General features: G+C 36.9%; 1 protein-coding gene across 2 annotated transcripts in view; it reads right to left on the bottom strand.

Moving 5' to 3' along the window:
• The window catches only part of ift140 (intraflagellar transport 140 homolog (Chlamydomonas)), a 61385-nt gene extending 39046 nt beyond the window's left edge, over positions 1–22339 (bottom strand). Inside the window, exons 1-18 of one of the 2 annotated variants that reach the window (XM_051681983.1) lie at positions 22194–22339; positions 21004–21161; positions 18899–19123; positions 17874–17995; positions 13731–13873; positions 13481–13656; positions 13287–13378; positions 13054–13160; positions 12631–12770; positions 11013–11216; positions 10613–10685; positions 10414–10505; positions 10139–10266; positions 9932–10049; positions 7713–7834; positions 7405–7540; positions 7177–7308; positions 4013–4230 (exon numbers count right to left, since the gene is read on the bottom strand). In XM_051681983.1, coding sequence (XP_051537943.1) covers positions 4013–4230; positions 7177–7308; positions 7405–7540; positions 7713–7834; positions 9932–10049; positions 10139–10266; positions 10414–10505; positions 10613–10685; positions 11013–11216; positions 12631–12770; positions 13054–13160; positions 13287–13378; positions 13481–13656; positions 13731–13873; positions 17874–17995; positions 18899–19123; positions 21004–21150 — 2375 coding nt within the window. In that variant the 5' untranslated portion in view covers positions 21151–21161; positions 22194–22339. Of the gene's footprint in view, positions 1–4012; positions 4231–7176; positions 7309–7404; positions 7541–7712; positions 7835–9931; positions 10050–10138; positions 10267–10413; positions 10506–10612; positions 10686–11012; positions 11217–12630; positions 12771–13053; positions 13161–13286; positions 13379–13480; positions 13657–13730; positions 13874–17873; positions 17996–18898; positions 19124–21003; positions 21162–22193 lie in introns of those variants that run through there. The other variant, XM_051681984.1, reaches the window with a different exon arrangement.
• Positions 22340–22558: the final 219 nt, after the last annotated feature.

A 22558-nucleotide genomic window follows, 5' to 3' on the forward strand; every position in this document is an offset into this window, starting at 1 on the left:
GATTTCCTTTTTTCAATGGAACACAAATAGAGAAATACTGCAGAATGTTCACACTGCTCTTTTCCATTAAAAAAAATCATCCTGTAAGTTGGTGCTTTCAACATCAAAAAAAGTAGAAAAAGGGCCATAAAAAAGTCAATTTGAAGCATGTGCTATATTTCAAGCCTTCTGAAGACATACAATAGCTTTTTGTGAGGAATAGATTGAAATTGAAGGCATAATGCACTGAAATTCTTCCCCACCACCATAGACCACAAATCACATTTGCGCTTCTGCATTTGAACTTAGTTATTTTTGTTTTGTGTCATTGACGTCAATCCTGGCACAATGCGTCTTGACACGCTATATTTTAATTAGGGCTGTCGATCGATAAAAAATTTTTATCGAATTAATTGCATGGTATACCGATTAATCGCAATTAATCACATACATAAATATTTGTTTAGAAAGCCCCTCAAATAACAATAATTCAATATATAATGATTAAATAATTATAAATAGTTGTATTTAAATAATTATAAATAAAATATATACAGTATATTATAAAAAATAATACAGATAATTAAAATGAATTACTTGATTTTGGCACACAAGTGAAGCATTAAAAAAGACACTACAAAAATTGGCTTTAGAATGTAATATATTGTTTATTTCCATATTATTGATCATAAGCCTATTATTGGCTTGTCTAAGGATGTGTCAATGTACACTTGCATCAGACGGACGTTTTTGGAGCATTTTGGTTGCGTCGCATCATGTACGTGTTGTTTAAATGCAAGTACGTGTTCTCATCTTGTGTTGTCTGCTTTCTGTGGTTTGTTCTCGGTCTCTATAAGCTGCGCATTAACATACAGAGAGTTTCGCTTAGTGCCCCCTGGAGAAAACAGGTGGTACTACAAGCTTGAATTGCTCAGATGGAAGGAATATTCCTTATTACGTTCTGGTGAAATGATTAATTGCGTTATTTTTAATATAATTAATTGCACTGAATTAATGCGTTAAATCAACAGCCCTAATTTTAATATATGCAAAGAGTTTTGAGAGCAATATTTTCGGTGAATAACAACTTAAATTTCGGTCTGTTTTTAAAACAAAGCTATTACATGGCTTTAGAAGAATCTGGACACATTATGCTTTCATTGTATTAAAAAAGGAAAAAAATAAAAAGTGTGTCAACATCCACAAAACATTTCCTTTTGTGTTCCACAGAAGAAGAAAAAAAAGTCATACAGATTTGGAACGACATAAGGAGTGTAAACGATGAGAGAATTTTCCTTTTTTGTAGAACTAGCCCTTGTATGGTGAAGGGAAACAAATTTGATAGTCCGTGACACAAAAAAAAACATAATTCCGGCACAGTTCAGATGAGTTTGTGTGTTAAAGATAGGCATCAATAGATCACTCAACTCAAGCTCTTTTTCTCATCTCAGTTTAATCTGTTGCTAAAATGAACTAGAACAATACAACAGGAATGTACAGCACACACACCCCTGTTCAGTCGCTGGGAATCTCTGTCTCTTACTGTAGAACTTACATACACACACCCACACACACAGACATACGTCTTTTGGGAAGCAGCTACACACACCTACATCTAAACATCAGTATCCTTACAAGCACGCAAAGTACAATTACAATTCCCATTATAAACATGAAACACACAAACACCCTTCCTAAAAGCCTCTTCTGTTTATTTCTTTCAAACAGGGCGACAGTAGTGTGTGTGTGTGTGTGTGTCTGAAACCAATGACAACACACACACACACACACAATATACTATATACACTGATGAGCCAAAACATTATGACCATCTGCCTAATATGCTGTTGGTCCTCCGCGTGCCGCCAAAACAGTGCCGACCCGCCAAGGCATGGACTCTACAAGACCCCTGAAGGTGTCCTGTGGTATCTGGCACCAAAACATTAGCAGCAGATTCTTCAAGTCCTGTAAGTTGCGAGGTGGAGCCGCTGTGGATCGGATTTGTTGGTCCAGCACATCCCACAGATGCTCAATCGGATTGAGATCTGGGGAATTTGGAGGCCAGGGCAACACCTTGAACTCTTCATCATGTTCCTCAAACGTGTGGCAGGCTGCATTATCCTGCTGAAAGAGTCCACTGCCATCAGGGAATACCATTGCCATGAAGGGGTGTACCTGGTCTGCAACAATGTTTTGGTAGGTGGCACGTGTCAAATTGACGTCCACATGAATGGCCGGACCCAGGGTTTCGCAGCAGAACATTGCCCAGAGCATCACACTCCCTCCATTGGCTTGTCGTCTTCCCACAGTGCATCTTGGTGCCATCACTTCCCCAGGTAAACGGTGCACACTTACACGGCCGTCCACGTGATGTAAAAGAAAACAGGACTCATCGGACCAGGCGACCTTCTTCTACTGCTCCAAGGTCCAGTTCCGACGCTCAGGTGCCCATTGTAGGCGATTTCGACGAATGGGCACTCTGACCGTCTGCGGATAATCGGCCCCATACGCAGTAGTGTGCGATGCATTTTGTGTTGTGACACATTCCTCCTGTAACCATCATTACAATTTTCTGTGAGCCTTGGGCGCCCAACACCCTGTCGCCGAATTGTGGTTTGTCCCTCCTCGGACCACTGTCGGTAGGTACTCACCACTGCTGACCGGGAGCACCCCACAAGCCTTGTCATTTCAGAGATGCTCTGACCCAGTTGTCTGGCCATTACAATTTGGTCCTTGTCAAAGTCACTCAGGTCTTTACTCCTGCCCATTTCTCCTGCATTCAACACGTTAACACGTACGTACGAGATGATTGTTCGCTTACCATCTAATCTATCCAGACCTTGACATGTGGCCTTGTTAGGAGATGATCAACATTATTCTCTTCACCTGTGGGTGGTCATAATGTTTTGGCTCATCAGTGTATACTGTTGTAATACAGAGCTATACTGTGTATGTTATGTGAGTATGAGTGAGTATGTTACTCTATATAAGTGTTTATTTCCTCAATTTTATTTTGAAAATCATTGCAATGATAAAGATCTTGCCATCTTTAAATTGTATGTATATCAGTATTATATCGGCCATCAGCCACATCTTTTCTTTAGATATTGGTAAAGGCATCAACCACTTAAAAACCCAGTTTGTTTAACCACTAATTTTTGGATATCATATTTTGAACATATACGAAGTTTGGTTCAAATGTAAGAATGCACATACAGTATGATGGCCAAAAATGCTGTTACATAGGCAGCTGACTAAGTTTTGAAACAACCTATAATAACAAACTATTGTGTAATATCATATACTAAAGAACACACATATCTAGTTTTTAATATATGAGTACTGGCAATAATATTTTAGTCTGTTTCAACAGATCTTGAGACCATTTTCAAATTATATTAATTATCAGGTTTTTTTGTACTTTTAAATTCTTAAAGCTGAAATGTGAAATTTCTGCATTACTAGCACCACCAAATGGAATTGCAAATATAAACACTGCTTTCTGAATATATCCACTGTCTGCTACTGATAAATATTATTATTAAGTATTAACCATAAACTATTTTTTATTAATTGACTGACAAACAGATAGTTCCACTCCAAACTCATGCCATTGGTTGAGTCAATGTTGATGTGTCATACTGGACAGACCGCTCAAAACAAACAAAATTATTTTTATAGCACCACAGAGACACAATGTTTACAGTTTTCGAGAAAACTAACCTACGAATGGCTTACTTATAGTTGTCTCTGGATATTAAGCTGAAATAGGAGAAAGTATTTAACACCGTTTTAAAGGAAATACTCTAATTTATCATTTAGCAGACACTTATTACCCTTATTTATCATTTAACACTTTTAAGTGACTTACAGTTTACTTATTAGAGATTCAGTTCCTCTTGAGTAACCTGAGGTTAAGTGATGATAGGCCACAGATGAATCATGAGCGGTTTGAAACTACAACTCTTTGCTTACCAGCTTGAGTCAGTATAAGGGCCTTGAACCTTCCTGCAACATCACTGTGTATGCGTACCTTTTGATGAGTTTGATGGCTTTAAATGCCTCATCCATGTCTCCGATGGTGAGATAGAAGCTGAAGTTTAGCATGGCGTCTCGGGTCTGTTTCTCGCAGCTCTCCAACCCAACAAAATCTCGAAGGGCTCGCCGGACCACCATCTGAGGGAAGGAGGGCACCTGGGGCGCCGCGGCGTGTGTAGAGACCACCTCACCCTGCTCTTCACCCTCACCCAGCTGACAGGACCAGAGAGAAAAATATATTTTTATACAGTTTATGCCCTGAAAATAGATGTATGCAACTTTTAAGAAAAAAAAAAAGAAGAAATTCCATTTACTTTTTGCCATTAACATATGCTGTATGGGCAGTTCACAAATAACATGGACTTGAACTTTTCTTTCAACAATAAGAATTTTGTTACAAATAAATAAATAAATTATATATATATACACATATATATATATATATATATATATATATATATATATACAGTTGAAGTCAGAAGTTTACAAACACCTTAGCCAAATACATTTAAACTCAGTTTTTCACAATTCCTGACATTTAATCGTAGAAAACATTCCCTATCTTTTAAGGTCAGTTAGGATCACTACTTTATTTTAAGAATGTGAAATGTCAGAATAATAGTAGAGAGAATGCTTTATTTCAGCTTTTATTTCTTTCATCACATTCCCAGTGGGTCAGAAGTTTACATACACTTTGTTAGTATTTGGTAGCATTGCCTTTAAATTGTTTAACTTGGGTCAAACGTTTTGGGTAGCCTTCCACAAGCTTCTCACAATAAGTTGCTGGAATTTTGGGCCATTCCTCCAGACAGAACTGGTGTAACTGAGTCAGGTTTGTAGGCCTCCTTGCACGCACACACTTTTTCATTTCTGCCCACAAATTTTCTATCGGATTGAGGTCAGGGCTTTGTGATGGCCACTCCAATACCTTGACTTTGTTGTCCTTAATCCATTTTGCCACAACTTTGGAGGTATACTTGGGGTCATTGTCCATTTAGAAGACTCACTTGCGACCGAGCTTTAACTTCATGGCTGATGTCTTGAGATGTTGCTTCAATATATCCACATAATTTTCCTTCCTCATGATGCCATCTATTTTGTGAAGTGCACCAGTCCCTCCTGCAGCAAAGCACCCCCACAACATGATGCTGCCACCCCCATGCTTCACGGTTGGGATGGTGTTCTTTGGCTTGCAAGCCTCACCCTTTTTCCTCCAAACATAACGGTGGTCATTATGGCCAAACAGTTCAATATTTGTTTCATCAGACCAGAGGACATTTCTCCAAAAAGTAAGACCTTTGTCCCCATGTGCACTTGCAAACTGTAGTCTGGCTTTTTTATGGAGGTTTTGGAGCAGTGGCTTCTTCCTTGCTGAACTGCCTTTCAGGTTATGTTGATATAGGACTCGTTTTACTGTGGATATAGATACTTGTCTACCTGCTTCCTATAAGGTCCTTTGCTGTTGTTCTGGGATTGATTTGCACTTTTCGCACCAAACTACATTAGTCTTTGGAGCCAGAATGCATCTTCTTCCTGAGTGGTATGATGGCTGTGTGGTCCCATGGTGTTTATACTTGCGTACTATTGTTTGAACAGATAAACATGGTACCTTCAAGCATTTGAAAATTGCTCCCAAGGATGAACCAGACTTGTGGTGGTTCACAAATTTCTTTTATTGGCTGATTTCTTTTGATTTTCCCATGATGTCAAGCAAAGAGGCAATGAGTTTGAAGGTAGGCCTTAAAATACATCCACAGGTACACCTCCAATTGACTCCAATTAGCCTATCAGAAGCTAACTGGCTAATTGTCTAAAGTCTTGACATCATTTTCTGTAATTTTGCAAGCTGCTTAAAGGCACAGTTAACTTAGTATATGTAAACTTCTGACCCACTGGAATTGTGATATAGTCAATCAAAAGTGAAACAATCTGTGCATAACACGATTAATTTTTCCAACAATTGTTTACAGATAAAGTAGATATCCTAAACAACTTGAATTTTTAATATATATATATATATATATATATATATATATATATATATATATATATATATATATATATATATCCTCCCTTTCAGTTTTTCACCATTTATATCACCCTTTAGCTTTTTTTACCTTTTCAGGGAAAGTTCACCTAAAAATTAAAATTCTGTCATCATTTACTCATACTTCATGTTGTTCCACACCCATCCGACCTTATTTCTTCCATGGAACATAAAAGGAGATGTTAGGCAGAATGTAAGCCTCGGTCAACAGTCAAGTTTTTTTCCATACAATGGAAGTGAATGGTGACTGAGGCCACATCAACACTAATCTGTTTTCTTTAAAAAAAATACAAATAAAAAAAGAAAACTCAGTTTTCTTACGTCATTATTTTCCAAAGTATGCGGTAATGGAGAGCGTTTTTAAAAGGCTCTATTTTTGATGGAGGAAAACACAGTTTTAGTGTTAATGAGAGGATAAACATGCAAAATGGAGTTTACAAACAAAGTTTGGGAGGAGCATGTTCATTTAATCCAACCAAATATTTTTACCTTTACCTCTATTCAAGGATAACATTAACATGTGAACTACTGAAATTAATGCAAGTGTGGATGTAGCCTGATACTAACATTCTCACTAACATCTCCCTTTGTGTTTTTTGGAAGAAAGAAAGACATACGGATTTGGAACAACATAAGGGTGAGAAAATGATGACAGAATTTTCATTTTCTGGAGTACTATCTTTTTACAAAGTCACGTTGAGTATCAAATACTTTTTCTAAAGTGCATACAGTTCATAAAACTGCATGTATCACGATCATAAAAAAAAATCAATTATAATTTTTATCAAAATACAAACACACTTCGCATACACAGACATCACATAATTTTAATGAAAGAGAAAAAGCAAGGTTGCAGTGATGGGCAGTGGATGATTCTTCTGCCAAATGACCATTGGAGGGATACTCACATCTGGGAGAAAGAGTCCTCCCCTCCGAAATAAGAGCTTAGCAGCAGCAGGAAAATCAAAATTAAAATAAATAGATGAATGGAGGAAATAATGAAAAAGTAAATCAACAGGCATTATGTAAACATGTGAAATGAGTAGAGGGAGGACCATACCGATTCACAGTGAAAGCAGAAAAAGGGGGATGAGGTGAAATCATGTTTGTACCTTGCAAATATAATAGTAATACGGTGCATCTAGAGCGAGCAGAGAGAAAAGTGTAGCTGGTTTTGGCTGTGAATCCTGCAGGAGGACACCATGTTCCTGAGTCACGAAGAACGTCACCACCAACACGTCCTCCTGTCAAGAGAAAACAACAACTCTATGAAAATACGTGCACTTTTCGAACATATTAAACATGTTGAAATACTGCAAGAAACTGATTTCGGGACTTACCTTCTCTGTTTGAGATTGACTGCTGCTTTGAATGTCAGAGTTCACTGGAAATGCTTCACACACAAAGAGACGAGGTTCGTTTTCATCCCAGAACTGAGAAACAGGGCAGCGGGCGGCCAGCTCCCCTTCACATCGACTGTAATACATAACAAATAGAACCTATTTGAACAAAACACTTACATAATCCATCAATTTTTGCACATTTTACAACAATTTACATAAACTCTGCTCATTTAAAGTGATAACACATATAGGTAGCAAATCAAAACATGTATGATATTGCTCATGGCTGTAACGCCTAATGGTACCTCTGACTGTCCTCTGACTGAGTGAGACTGCTCGCAGGTCTACCCCTGAAGAAGTCAAAATAAGACAGTGTGTCCAGCTCGATATCATAGAAATACACTTTGTTGTCTGGCCGTCCATTTACCTACAATACACGACACACAAACATGACAAGACATGGACAAAACCTGCATACACAACTTAAAGAAGCAATTTTCTATTCCTATTTAATTTTTTTTCTCCTGAAGTCCACTTGTTAGTAATGTTAGTCAAGATTTATTGCTCCAAACAGTCGTAATTTAGCTTTGCACAAGATTTTTACACCCTCTCTTTGACCCTTAGAATTAAACAGGCTGTTTTTGCTGCTGTACCTTTAAGACTTCTACATATTTGGGTGTTTCTTTAATTTCATGCACTTTCATGTCCAAGGGGTTGATTTTTATTAAAAACAATCAGATTTCAACTTTGATCTTTTTGTTATATGGAGGTCACATTAAAATAGAATTGAAAACTTTTTATCAGACCGTCATCATTTTATTTTAGCCCAGACCCAGACTTTTAATATTAAACTATGAAAATCCATTATAAAAATACAAATTATTTCATGTTTATAACTATGATCATATAAACAAAGGGTGAAATAAACATTAACAATTTAAAGAATTTTATTAAACACAATTCAGAATTGTTGAGGTGCTGGAAATTACACTGTGGTGGGAATTTTCTTGACTTTCAGAAATAGGAAAAATATTACATAAACCTCATATATAGGGATGCAATGATGTATCGGCCGCCAATATTTATCAAGCAATTATTGACCAAATTAAAACCATCGGCAAATCAGCTTTAAGCATGAAAACGCTGATATTAAAAAATTATGGTTCATTTATAATTAATTATCAGCACACTTTGTAAAAAATGTACAATCCAGAAATAATAAAGGGTTAGCATTCCTAACAACATGTAATATTTCATTTTTATTCTTACTTGTTCTCACTTTAATGAGGAAAACATTTTGTTACAGACGTGACAGTTGTGAAAACGTCACTTACCTATAAATGATAAGGTAAAACCATCCAAAATGCTTTTAAACCAACATACTTTGACTTCTGAGACATTGGTATGGTATCCATTAAGGCTAGATGATTGATTTAGTTAAGAATGAAATAGCTTGAAAGGCTGAGTTTAAGGCTGAGTCAGCATTGTGTAAGCAAGTGGCACCCTCTAGCGGTTTGGACGGCATTATTCATTATCCATTATACCACAATAGAATTTAAAAGGCCGTTTTGTTCCTTTGGAAATGTTTAATTTTTCCATGATGTGATTGACATTTATAAATGCATATGAATATGAATTTGTGATGTTCTATTATATACAGTGCAAACAAGTAAAAATTCTGTTGTTTTGAACTGCAGACACATAAGTGCAAAAATGTTTAAGAAGTACAAAATAACTTTTTTTCTCATCAATCATCATGCTATGATATTTAGTTATTTTTCAATATTTTGTAGCTTTTTATCTTCTATATATCTTTCATTGTGGTCCTCTTTAAAAATGTAGGCCTGTGATGTGTTCAACAAATCAAATCCATGTTCAATGGAAATTATTTATTGTTAGAACAAAAGCTTTTGTACCTATTTCTACATTTTTAAAACATAATTCCTGAGCAAAACAGTGATCTGATGACAAAATAAGATAAGTGGCAAAATATCTGTATCGGCATCGCTAACGGCCAATAGTTTTTTGTTAAAATCTGTTTCTGTATCGGCCAACATTTTTCATATCGGTGCATCGCTACTCCTGTACACAGTTATTTTTATTTTTTTTAAGTCAGTAAGTGTTTTTTTTAACAAGACTTTACTTTCTAGAAGTCCACAGTGTTAAAAGTGCCCGAAGTTGAAGAAACACCCTCTGTTATGATTGGCTAATGTATGCGTAACAGCATAGTTCACATTGTCACTTGGATTGACCAAGTTGCTGAATACTGAGTGTGTTGATGTGTGAATGTGGGTGGTCATATGTTAATGTATTCATAGTTGTGACATCATAACTGTGAATATTTCCGAACAAGCCATTTTTGCCAATAGTTCAGTTTCAATCTATGGTCTGGGTGGACTGGAGAGGGAGTGTTTGAGTATGTCTATATAGTACATCAAACTCTTTTATTTCAGAAGAGCAAGAAATTTTCTGTTTTCCATGAAATGGCCCCTTTAAGAACATCTTCATAATGTCTCATGTGTACCTGTGTAATGAGGACGCTCAACTGGCTGCCACTAGCATTGCATTTAACAGATCTCAGAGCACCCAGGTCAGGAATGAGCTCAGCTAGATTCTTAGTGATGCCAAGGGGTTTGGCCTCCCTGTACACACAAACACACATACATTAAAAACACATATGAGAGGGAATATCAGCAGTAGATCTTATTTGTTTTGAATTGTGTGTGTTCACCTGCGTGTTAGGTCAAACACACGGACGTGTGATGTATCTGTTCCCACAGCCAGGTAAGATCCACACACACACAACATTGTAGGGTTCCCTTCCACTTCAGAAAACACCAACAACTGCTTCACTGTGCCCTATGTATGCACACACACACATACATTCAAACATGCTGTTACTAACTCATTTTACATGTGACATTGATCTGAAATAGACAAATGTGCATGTGCATACTTGTATTTTAAAGAATGTGTACATTTTTGTGCGTAGAATTATGAGTGTACCTGTGGTGTGCGGATCTGAACACGGTTTGGTTCTACAGTATAAATATTTTCTTCATGCACCGCAAGGGCAGGAGACTCACACTGGAAAGAACCTGATGATAAATTAAACAGAATTCAACTGACATATAAGCCATACTATAATATATTTATAATATTCAATTAATTTATTGTCTGAAAGCTCATAATGTGTTTATGGTACCTGTGCTGTGTAAAGTTTGTCCTGATGGCTCATATACAGTGACATATTTTCCATTCCACACTGCAACCATATCCTACACACAGATTACAAAAACACAACAGTGCAAAAAACTTTTTAGAATTTTTTTTTTCTTACTATAGGTATGAGGTGTATTACACCTTTTGCCTGTACATTTTTTTTTAGCTAAGTTAAAATCCACTAACATGATTATATGATGTTATAGTCTGACTTTTAAGAATCACTGTCGCTGTCCTATTTAAAAAAGATGCCTTAAACTAAATAACATCTTATTTGTGGAATGAGTATTACACTATAGAATGCTAAAAATCAAAGTCATTTCTTTATAGGATGTTCAAATAAATGCATAATGTGGGGTTGTGACACTTTAAACGTGTCTTACCTTTGTGACCTGTACAGCTCTGATGTGTGTGTCTGTTTGAAAAGTGATATGTGTGTTGGTGTTGAAGTTGGCCAAGCTGAGTTGTGTTGGTGTGAGCTGCACTGCTGCCATCTGCTGGTTGTAATGAGAACACATTACATGCTCTGATAGAATCACCACACAGCTGCTACTGCAGACGGCCAGCAGATGAGAGCTTGAACCCCACTGTGAGACAGAGACAAGAGGAGAGACTTCATAAAATTGTATTTATTCAATAATAATAATAATAATAATAACTTAAAGGAATAGTTCACCCAAAAAATGAAAATTCTCTCATCATTTACTCACCATCATGCCATCCCAGATGTGTATGACTTTCTTTCTTCTGCTGAACAAAAAAGAAGATTTTTAGAAGAATATTTCAGCTCTGTAGACTTTGAAGCTCACAAAGCACAAAAAGGCAGCATAAAAGTAATCCATATGACTCCATAAAATGGTTAAATCCATATCTTCAGATAAGATATGATAGGTGTGGATGAGAAACAGATCAATATTTAAGTCCTTGTTTGCAATAAATCTCAAAAGCCTTCTTTTGTTTTTGGCGATTCACATTCTTCATGCATATCGCCACCTACAGGGCAGGGAGGATAGTTTATATTAAAAAAGGACTTAAATATTTATGTTTCCCACCTGCACCTATCATATCACTTCTGAAGACATGGATTAACCACTGGAGTTGTATGCATTACTTTTATGCTGACTTTATGTGCTTTTTTGAGCTTCAAAGTTCTGGCTACCATTCACTTGCATTGTATGGACCAACAGAGCTGAAATATTCTTCTAAAAATCTTTGTGTTCTGCAGAAGAAAGAAAGTCATACACATTTGGGAAGGCATGAGGGTGATAAATAATGAGAGAATTGTTATTTTTGGGGTGAACTACCCCTTTAATACATTGGAATTTGTTCCTTATAATAAAAGCAGATAGATCTGGTTCTCATATCTAGTTGCTACAAACCATTAAAATGGGCTAACAGACTATATTGTTTGAATAATTATTATTTGATTATCTTTATTACTGTAATAAAATGAATTATTTATTGTACACTGGTGTCTATTATCATTTTGATTTTGCCACCGTTTTAAAACAACAATAGGCCACAGTTGATTTCACCACGGTGAAAGTTGATTTACAACATTTACAACATTTCTTGACCGTAGTAGAGATGGGCATTTCCAGTAATTTTGTAGTCGAGTACTCTAACACATAAAAAAACAAGTCATCAGTTACTTGAAATGAGGAATTTAAGTTTTCGTGTTTTTTCAATGAAAAAATGCACATCATGCATTAACAACGCCTTGCAAGTTGTAACGGCAAGATTTAGGTGAGAGAAGCGGTGTCATTATTGCCCGCGGCAGGCAAAGGCACAGAGGAAAATAAAATTACAATATTCGAGTAGTATTTAAAGTATCGAATATTTAAAGCTAAACGAGTATTCGATTAATCGATTAATCGTGCACATCCTTAGACCATAGTAAAATCACTATAACACAAAGTCTTATGTGGCTGATTGCTTTCATTTGAAATGCTGTTGTTATTTCTGCTCTATCAGAGCTAATTTAATGGAAGTGTGCTGTACCTGTAGCTGTGAGATGTTCCCCTCCACCTCAGCTGGTGTTTGGAGTTTCCACTGTGTTTTTGTGTCTCCTTTCTGATCATTCACTGTCACCATGTGCCAGAGAGCAACACGACCCCTGCTGGTGCCTGCTGCAAGAACTTCTGTGAATCAAAACATAAACAGATACTGATTCAGATGGGTTCTGAATAAAATCACACAGGCAATGTTGTTTATCCTGTTGGAAAATAAAAAGTCTAAAGCTGAAAACCATGCATGTCACCAAGAAGCAATTAATGAGTAAAACACAATTCTAATAATTGTATTACTAAGAATTAAAGCCATTTTTAATGAAAAGACTGATAATAGAAATTGCACATACCCAACATCAACTTTTAGTGTATAAGTTCTTATCTGTGTTCAGATTTACCAAGGTGGAATTCTTACGTTTAGAAGTGCAGAAGGAGACACAGTTGAGGAGTTCTCCTTTCTCAAAGCCCAGAGACTCATCTAAAGAGAGAGCGTAGTGATCATCATACTCCACATCCCACAACCTACACACACACACACACACACACACACACAACACCACTATTAGAACATCTCAGAACATCTGTGAAGAGCCTAAAAAACATTTCAAATCAGTTTCAGTTTAAACAGACAGATTGAAAGTTGAAGACCTGATGTGTTGTTCTCCAGATGCTGTGATGAGCAAACCGTTTTCTGTCCACACAATATCAGCATGCTGCGCACCTCTGCCACTGAGCTTCACCTGCATAAACACACAAACAACCAGTCTTTATCTCAGCAATCTAATGTCTTTCTAACAGTTGTTGTAGTATTTGGATAGTGGATTGGCTAAACTTCCTGTTACCTTACTGATCTCCTGGGCAAACCTGTCAGGTCCAAGACTGATCTGAGAGAGCAGGAGAGAGTCGGTTACCACAGCAAGAACGGCCCTCCGTTTAGAGTACCACATCTTCTGTACAGCGCTCTCTACAGAGAGCAACGCAACACTGCGGGCCTGCTCATCAACGCTGTACACACTCCCTAAAACACACACAAAAAGTTGGAACAAACCCAAAGTGACTGCTTAACATTGTGTTTCTCAACATCTCTCTCACCGTCAGCGGTACTAATGTAGAATGCCAGCCCTTCCTGTGATCCTAGTGAGAAACCAGTTCCTCTATTGCTCTTTTTCCAGTTAAACATGTCCAGAGCATTTTCATCCCCGCTCACAGCTGCACGGGCCAGCATCGCCACATCCCTACATTTGAATACACATGTACACACAGCCGTTTTACACTTAAGAAGTTGCCAGATAAGATTCTTACCAATCTTACCAAGCAACCAATTAGGCATTTACAGTGTTTGTGATATGTGACGCGCTCCACCAAAGTAGTTGTAAGTTGCAATGGCCCGTGACATTTTTTAATTGATTTTTGGGTTTTCTATTGTTTTTGATAAAACTAATTCTTAGCTTTCATTATATTTCAATGTTATCATGAAATTTAAACTATAAATGTTGTTTTTATGCTCTTTAATGTGGTGTGTCAAATCGCTTCAACTGCTGTCAATTCCTCAAAACATATCCATCTATTTACACTTAGGCATGCACCTGCACACCTGTTTAAATTATGCTTTATGAGCCCGGATTGATGTAATATAGACATTAATATGTACATGTGCGAACCAAACATGCAAGAGCAGTGTCAATCATTATATATTTTTACTAAAGAGTTATTAATAGCATAAAGCTGGAAAGGGTTACAAGTTATCTTGAAGAGCTACATTATTCACCTGTCCACAGTTAGACAAACTGTCTATAAATGGAGATGATTTAGTACAGTAGCTACTCTCCCTAGAAGTGGCTGTCCAGCCAAGATGACTCAAAGGGCACACCGCTGAATGCTCAATGAGGTAAGGAAGTACCCTAGAGTGACAGCTAAAGACTTGAAGGAATCATTGGAACTGTTTAGCGTCTCTGTTCCTGAGTCTACTATACGGAAAACATTAAAAAGGCATGGTGTCCATGGCAGGACACCACAAAGAAAGCCGCTGCTTTCCAACAAAAGCATTGCTCTACACCTGAACTTTGCCAAAGACCACCTTGACACTCCACAACGCTACTGGGAAAATGTTTTGTGGACTGATGAAACTAAGGTTGAATTGTTTGTAAAGAACACACAGCACTACGTATGGTGTAAAAAAGGCACCGCATATCAACATGAAAACATCATCCCAACGGTGAAGTACGGTGGAGGGAGCATCATGATTTGGGCCTGCTTTGCTGCTTCGGGACTTGGACCGCTTGCCATAATTGAGGGAAAAATGAATTCCCAAGTTTCCAACAATCATGCCACAGTCCAAATCACTGAGATCACATTTTTTCCCCATTCTGATGGTTAATGTGAACATTAACTGAAGCTCCTGACCTGTATCTGCATGATTTTATACACTGCACTGCTGCCACCTGATTGGCTGATTAGATAATTGCATGGATGATTGTTGGTGCCAGATGGGCTGGTTTGAGTATTTCTGTAACTGCTGATCTCCTGTGATTTTCACACACAACAGTCTCTAGAATTTACTCCGAATGGTGCCAGAAACAAAAAACATACAGTGAGCGGCAGTTCTGTGGACAGAAATGCCTTGTTGATGAGAGAGGTCAACAGAGAATGACCAGACTGGTTCAAACTGACAAAGTCTATGGTAACTCAGATAACCACTCTGTACAATTGTGGTGAGAAGAATATTATCTCTGAATGCTGTTCTAAGATGCGGGTTGGCGCTGTTTTGGTGGCACGAGGGGGACCTACACAATATTAGGCAGGTGGTTTTAATGTTGTCACTGATCGGTGTATGCGTGGTGGTGCGGAAACTCGCATGTATGCAAATTCATGCTTTTCAGTCTAAACTGGATCTGAGTAACACAACCAACCCAGAAAAACACAATATTTTCAACTTTAAAGTTTTTTTGAGTCGTTTATGGCAATAATAAAAACATGGACTGATACTGTACATGTTTTCATAATTACAGGTAAATATTACAGGTAAAAGTGAAATTCATAATTGTTCTTCAGTTGTCTCCATGATTATTAGGCTACTGTAGATTTGATACATTAATAGGTTTCAGATTTAATGCTATCGGACTTTGGGTCAGTAAATTAAAATGAGCAATTTCTCATCCTAATTTTGTGTTCAGTTTTAAAGGGCGTATTATGTTATCCAGAAAAGAGCAGTGAATTTTTTCTCTTTTTCAGTATTCTTGCTTGATTAATAGCCTATTTCCTTCAATTTTATATGTACGAATCATATGCAATCTAAAGGACTGTGGTTTATTATATAATAATTATTATATTAATGGATACCATGTGCCCCCTTTGTATTTCTTTGATATTTTTAAAGCAGCATAAATTGAATCTGGACTTTATATGCATCAAACAATCATATGTTGTGCATGCGCTCTTTATGTGTACAGCAAGGTTTAACCATGGATTTAACAAATAAAAAATATTCGCCCTGCATACATTGCAAAGTGAGATTTTGTCCAATATATATATGAAATCATGTTTAATGATCCTAAAACACATTTTTTTAAAAATGTATCCACAAATTACACTGCCTTTGTTTAAGAAAAGTCTTTTTTCTAATGTAGGCTATAATCATTTATGGCTTTTTTCTCTGCGCATGAATGTCAGAAGATGTTATCCATAACCACTTATCTAATATCAGTGTTTTTTTTTTACACTTCACTAATCGTTGAGGTGTGGATTTGGCTCTGGGAAACTGACCAGCAGTTATGTGCCACTTTATCCCGAAGCAGAAATCGAAAGCAACCGTTGGTCAATTAAGTGAGATAATTCCACTATGAAATTCTCTATGTGAGAACAGAAATCTTTACCAATCAAATGCTCAATTGTACAATGGAGGCATGAAAGCAGAATGCTGCGCCTGCAAATTAGGACACACTGAAACAAGATCATACATGTTTATTAGTTTTGATGCAGGGATTTTTTTGCCTGTATTCAAGGAAATATGCTTTTCCAATATACAGTATAGTTAAGCTTTCATATTTGATTGAGGGTGCTCTAACCTTCGCACCCCCGCAGAACCGGGCTTGCATCTAGCTGGCAGCTGCACTGACATGATTGCAAAATAACAAGATACCTTACTATCTACTGTACTTATCTATTAATTTATTATCGAATGGTTGTGTAGCCTACTAGCTCACCTTTTGTTGCGCTACCATGTTCACGTAAAACATCCTCATGCTCTCTGGCAATGTGACGCTTAAGATTTCACAGGGAATCTTTGCTAACTCACAGTCTCTCCACTCCCTTTCGATTACTTCTTCTTTCTCGTTCTTAGCTTTGATTTTTACTTTGTTTTAGTGAAGTTGCAAACATTTTACATAAATGCGATGTTTGAGCTCCATAACCTCAGGCTTATTGCTTATTTCACAGATTCCCAAACCAGCATATCACGAAGCGCATTCTGGGTTGAGCGAGTGACGCTGAGCGGACTGAGCGAGCGGAGTGGAATCTTCAAAAAGGTGCTCTCCGCTCAGGTTAAATTATCACCGCTCCGCTCACATGCTCTGCTCCCCATAGATTGCATTTTCATTGCAATGGGCGTTAAATCTCTTAAACTTTCATTCTCCACAATATTAATCAGCCAGTAGACTGTGGCTATCCACTTTCCTACAGCAATCATGAAGCTGCATTCATTATTCGCATCAGGGCGTCAACGCCAGCGGCGCTTTGAACTCCACGTGAAACGCGCTTGCAGACAAAAACATCTCATTCTGCGTTTTGGTGATAGATAAGACTTCTGTGGTAATTAAAGTATGCCTCACATAGGCTACAAAATACTTGATTTCTGTCACAAGTCCCATCTGGGCTTGTTTTGTACATCAAATAGCTTCAAGAACTCCTTTCTCCATCGTTTTCTCACTGACACAGAAGCACTGTTGTGTGTGTTTGTGGTGTGTGTGTCAGTTTAATGACTCCGGGCGGACACATTGCAAAGGTTCTGCCCTTCTGACCAGAGTTTTTGCTGGTTTATGCTGTATTAATGGTAAATGCATTAACTGCGATTAAGAAAAATTCACAAGTTAAATATTTGTAATTAACTGCATGCATTAACATGTTAATTTTGACAGCTCTATTAATTATAAAACATTATTTTTATATTTATGAATATGACTGAAAGTAATCATTGGTGATCAGTGTTGGCATGATGATGAAACTGCTGGTGAGACTCACTCTGCAGGTGGTGCAGGTCTGAAGATACAACAGGTCAGTGGTTTACTGTAATCATGTTTTATCAGAGGAGAGCCCTGCAGTTTACCTCTGGCATCCACCCTCCATACTGCCATCACACCTGCCTGCAAACACACACACACACACACACACACACACACACACACATCAGCCCAGCTGGTCTTATAGCACGTTAGAGCAATAAACAAACTATATTTACTATATGACACTGTAAAACATAAATGGGAGAGTGGGGAATAGTGTACAGTATATATGGGTGTTTCTTTCTCTTTGGGCACTTTCATGTACCAGGGGTTGATTTCAATCTTTTTCTTTTAAGAAAGTCACATTAAAACTGACTTAGAAACATTTTACCAGGCCTTCGTAATTTATGTTTGGTACTTTTTAAATGCCTTTTATGTGTTGATTTGACTGTATTAGCCTTGTCCCAGACCCAGACTTTCAATATTAAACTATGAAAATACATTATAAAAATACTATTTATTACATGTTTAAAACAAAGAGTGAAAAAAGCATAAACCATTTCAATATTTACAGTGTCAAAATTATTTCTATTAATTATTCAAAAATTACGACTGTCCCACAGTTGTGGCATCATTTCCATCACATCAAAAATGTTGCCCCTAATTAAGTTTTTTCAAAAAATAGTGTACTTGTTATAATATTGTTTATTTAGGATCCATAAAATGTTAGCTATGAAATTAGCCTCAGCAAGTCAAATTAGTTGACCATTTTATTTCAAAAACACTAAAAATGTAATTTCTATCAGCATCATTTTCAGCACATAATTCTATTAAACACAATACAGAATTTGAGATGTGCTGGAAATGACACTGTGCTGGGAATTTCATGACATAAATCTCCTGTGATGCATGTACATACACTGTTGGACATTGTTTGCAGACAAATTTATCGAGACATTACTTTCTAGAAGTCCACCATGCTAAAAGTGCCCTAAGCTGAAGAAACACCCTCACAAGTATGCAGAGGGGATGAATGTGTGTGACCTGATCTCCCGTCACCAGTCTGCTGCCGTTACTGCTCCACTCCAGCACTGTGATGCAGGCGGTGTGTGTATTTGCTGGCAGTGGTGTGTGTTCACCTGAGGGGTGTGACATGAGCAGGGTCTCGCCCGTCTCCCACCCCACTGCCAGAAGGGGTTTAGTGGGGTGCCACTGTAACAATGAGGGGCTGAAACCCCGTTCCACATGACACAACTCCACATGCTCCCCCTAAACACACACACAGAGAGAGATATTACATTCAAACCCAGCAGCAACACATTTCAATTTTATAAAATTCCATCGCACTGAATTGAGATATCTTTAACAAAATAAAAAAATAAAAAATTATTTTCTTTTTATTTATTTTTTTTAAGTTTCATGTAATTTTGTTAAAAATTGCACAATTCATTTTGATGGAATTTTGGTATGAAATTGATACACGTATCTTAAAAATAGGCTAAAATATTTTTTTGAGTGTATTGATGTTATTGTTTGATTGAAGTATATGCTATACACTCACTGAGCACTTTATTAGGAACATCTTTACATCTACTTATTCATGCGATTATCTAATCAGACAATCATGCATATACGGGTCAGGAGCTTCAGTTAATGTTCACATCAACCATCAGAATGGGGAAAAAATGTGATCTCAGTAATTTGGACCGTGGCGTGATAGTTGGTGCCAGACGGGCTGGTTTGAGTATTTCTGTAACTGCTGATCTCCTGGGATTTTCATGCACAACAGTCTCTAGAATTTACTCAGAATGGTGCCAAAAACAAAAAACATTCAGTGAGCGGCAGTTCTGTGGATTGAAATGACCTTGTTGATGAGAGAGGTCAACAGAGAATGGCCAGACTAGTTCGAACTGACAAAGTCTACAGTAACTCAGATATCCGCTCTGTACAATTGTGGTGTGAAGAATATCATCTCAGAATGCACAACATGTCGAACCTTGAGGCTGATGGGCTACAACAGCAGAAGACCACATCTGGCATAGTTTTCCTAATAAAGTGCTCAGTGAGTGTACATGCAGTAATTTCCATATCAAACAAGGAGTAAACAATCATCATGAATAATATGTTTTATTTGTTGTATGATGGCCAGCAATGATTAGGTGTCCAGGAATTTTACAGGGCCAAGGTGGCAACCCTAGCTACATTACCCCGTGGTCACTCTGCTAGGACACTTGAGAGGAACTGAATTCATACAGTAAAAATCACCTCAACACCAGCTGCTTAACCCTCCTATTGCATTCAAAATCTACATACACCTTTTGCATTCGCGAGTCATTTAAAATTCAAGCTTAGAAATAATTCATAACCCGATGGTTTTCATCTAAAACTAAAAGTCATTAATAGGTTCTTAAGTGTTCTTACATATAAAAAGATTTATATTTGTCAGTTAACATGCCAAAAATATCAATTTATATTAACATCTAATGTGACAATTACTAGTAATTTAAATTAATTTCCCATTGGTGGTCAAAAGTTATGAAACCAACATATTCTTTTTCAACTAAACTTCATCAAAACAACTGTACAACTCAAGTATACAACATCAATATTTCTTTACTGTATTTAAGCAAAATCTATTCTATTTACTTGCATGATGCATGAGTAAGCTGGTTTGACACCCCTTTAGGCCGTAGTACCTTTGATTTCGTTTATTTGTTATGCTTATTACTTATTATTGTGTGTGTGTCTGTGTGTGTGTGTTTGTAAACAAGATACAGTAAATGTGAGAGACAAAAAAGTGTGTGAGAGAGTATGGGAAAGAGTCTAAATGTAAGTGAATGTGTTTATAAGTAAAAATCGAATTGATAGATGTACAGAAAAATCAACATAATATCATGTGTAAAGCCAGAATTGATGCCCGGGTCAAAATTGAACTGCAAACGCACAAGATATAAAATATTTTTAAATGATTACATCTCTTAAACAATTTTATTTAAAAATCTGAAAAAAAAAATAATAATTATTATGTGTATTTTGATAGTCTTGACAAAGCCCCAAAGTTTGGTTCCCGTCCTAAAAACTATGTGGTATTTAAAAATTATTATCTACCTCTCCGGGTCAAAAATGACCCAAACACAATAGTGGCTCACCTGTTGCAGGTACAGATCCACGCAGCCTCCGGTGGAGGCGTTCACAGACCCCACGGCCAACACACACAAACTGGAATGCCATGAGATGAGGACCGTCACTCCACTGCTGTCAGGGGCCTTGACCCGATGATCAAAATACACAGCCATCACCGACAAATCTAGAAAATTAATTATTAGACTTATCATTAATATCATATCTGAAGGCAGAGAAGACAAAACAGTGTGACTTCAACATACATCATCTGATCACATCAGCTGTAATATTAAACACATACTGGCCATATTGATTGATAACCTAATATGACTGCAATGCAGTGTTGGGTAAGTTACTCTAAAAAAGTAATTAATTACCAACTACTAATTACATCTTCTACAGTGTAATTAGATTACTGTACTAATTACTCTGTCTGAAAAATAATTGCATTACTTATTACTAATTACTTTCTAAAACCCTCATCAACCTCGACCAGATGAAAAATACAAGGATAGACATGAAACTGTTCTTTTAATTCTTTCAAATAAATCATATAAAATCAAATAAATTATTCATGAACTGGCAAAAGAATTGAAGGGGGCAGCGTTAAATTAGAAAACATATATTTTAACATTAGACGTTAAATTTCTATTTTAAATTCACTATTGTTTTATATAGAATTGTTCTATAGTCTATACAGTATTTAACACAATTACATCAGAAGTAACTGTAATTCAATTACTGAAAAATTCAGAGTAATCCCCTACTTTACATGCATTACACCCAACACTGCTGCTATGAGATAAAATAAACTGTGGTGTAAACAGTGATTGTGTCAGATGGGTAATACCATGATACTGTTTGTTTTACATATCCATATACCATGGTTAAAAGCTAGTGTACAACATACTTCAAAGAATAGCATGGCAGTATCCAACAACATGGTATAAGCATGTTACCATGTCCACAAATCATAGTAATACCATAGTACATTTTGTAAGTGTGGATACTCAAAGTTAACGGTTGTAGATCAATAAAATGCAAGTGTATGTTTAAAGCTAGGAAAAGTCTTTTGATGATAATATTTAGAACCATTTCAGTACCAAATGCTAAATGTAATGGAAAATGTTTTTTCCATCTGTTTTTAATGTGTTGCTAGCAATGTTAGCTAATCCACACTGAGGCCTGTCGCTTTAAACACGCTAAAAATAATGACCGTTTGAATAAGACACCTGAAACCTCTTCTTCTCAGCACTCCGTATTTTTCCCGAAGCATATGTATGGTTTTGAAAATAAATAAATGAAATTAGCCCTTCGATGTTTATGAAACGCTTAGCCTTCAAGCGTCATGTTCGGTTGCCCAGACAACGCAGGAGAATTCGATGGGGCGGGGCTAAAAGACGGACACTGCGCTTCAGCCAATTAGGTGAAGCGAATGGAATGGCTAATGAGGCTGTTCTTTATCTATGGTTTCAGTACATGTGGGATAGTGATGTGGTGCAAAAGATTCATTTAACACTGACATGAGCTTTGTCCTTAAAGGTACAATCAGTAATTTTTTTTTTAATATGTCGTCTTGGA

The sequence above is a fragment of the Myxocyprinus asiaticus genome, chromosome 41, assembly GCF_019703515.2.
Source record: "Myxocyprinus asiaticus isolate MX2 ecotype Aquarium Trade chromosome 41, UBuf_Myxa_2, whole genome shotgun sequence".
NCBI classification, from domain to species: Eukaryota; Metazoa; Chordata; class Actinopteri; order Cypriniformes; family Catostomidae; genus Myxocyprinus; species Myxocyprinus asiaticus.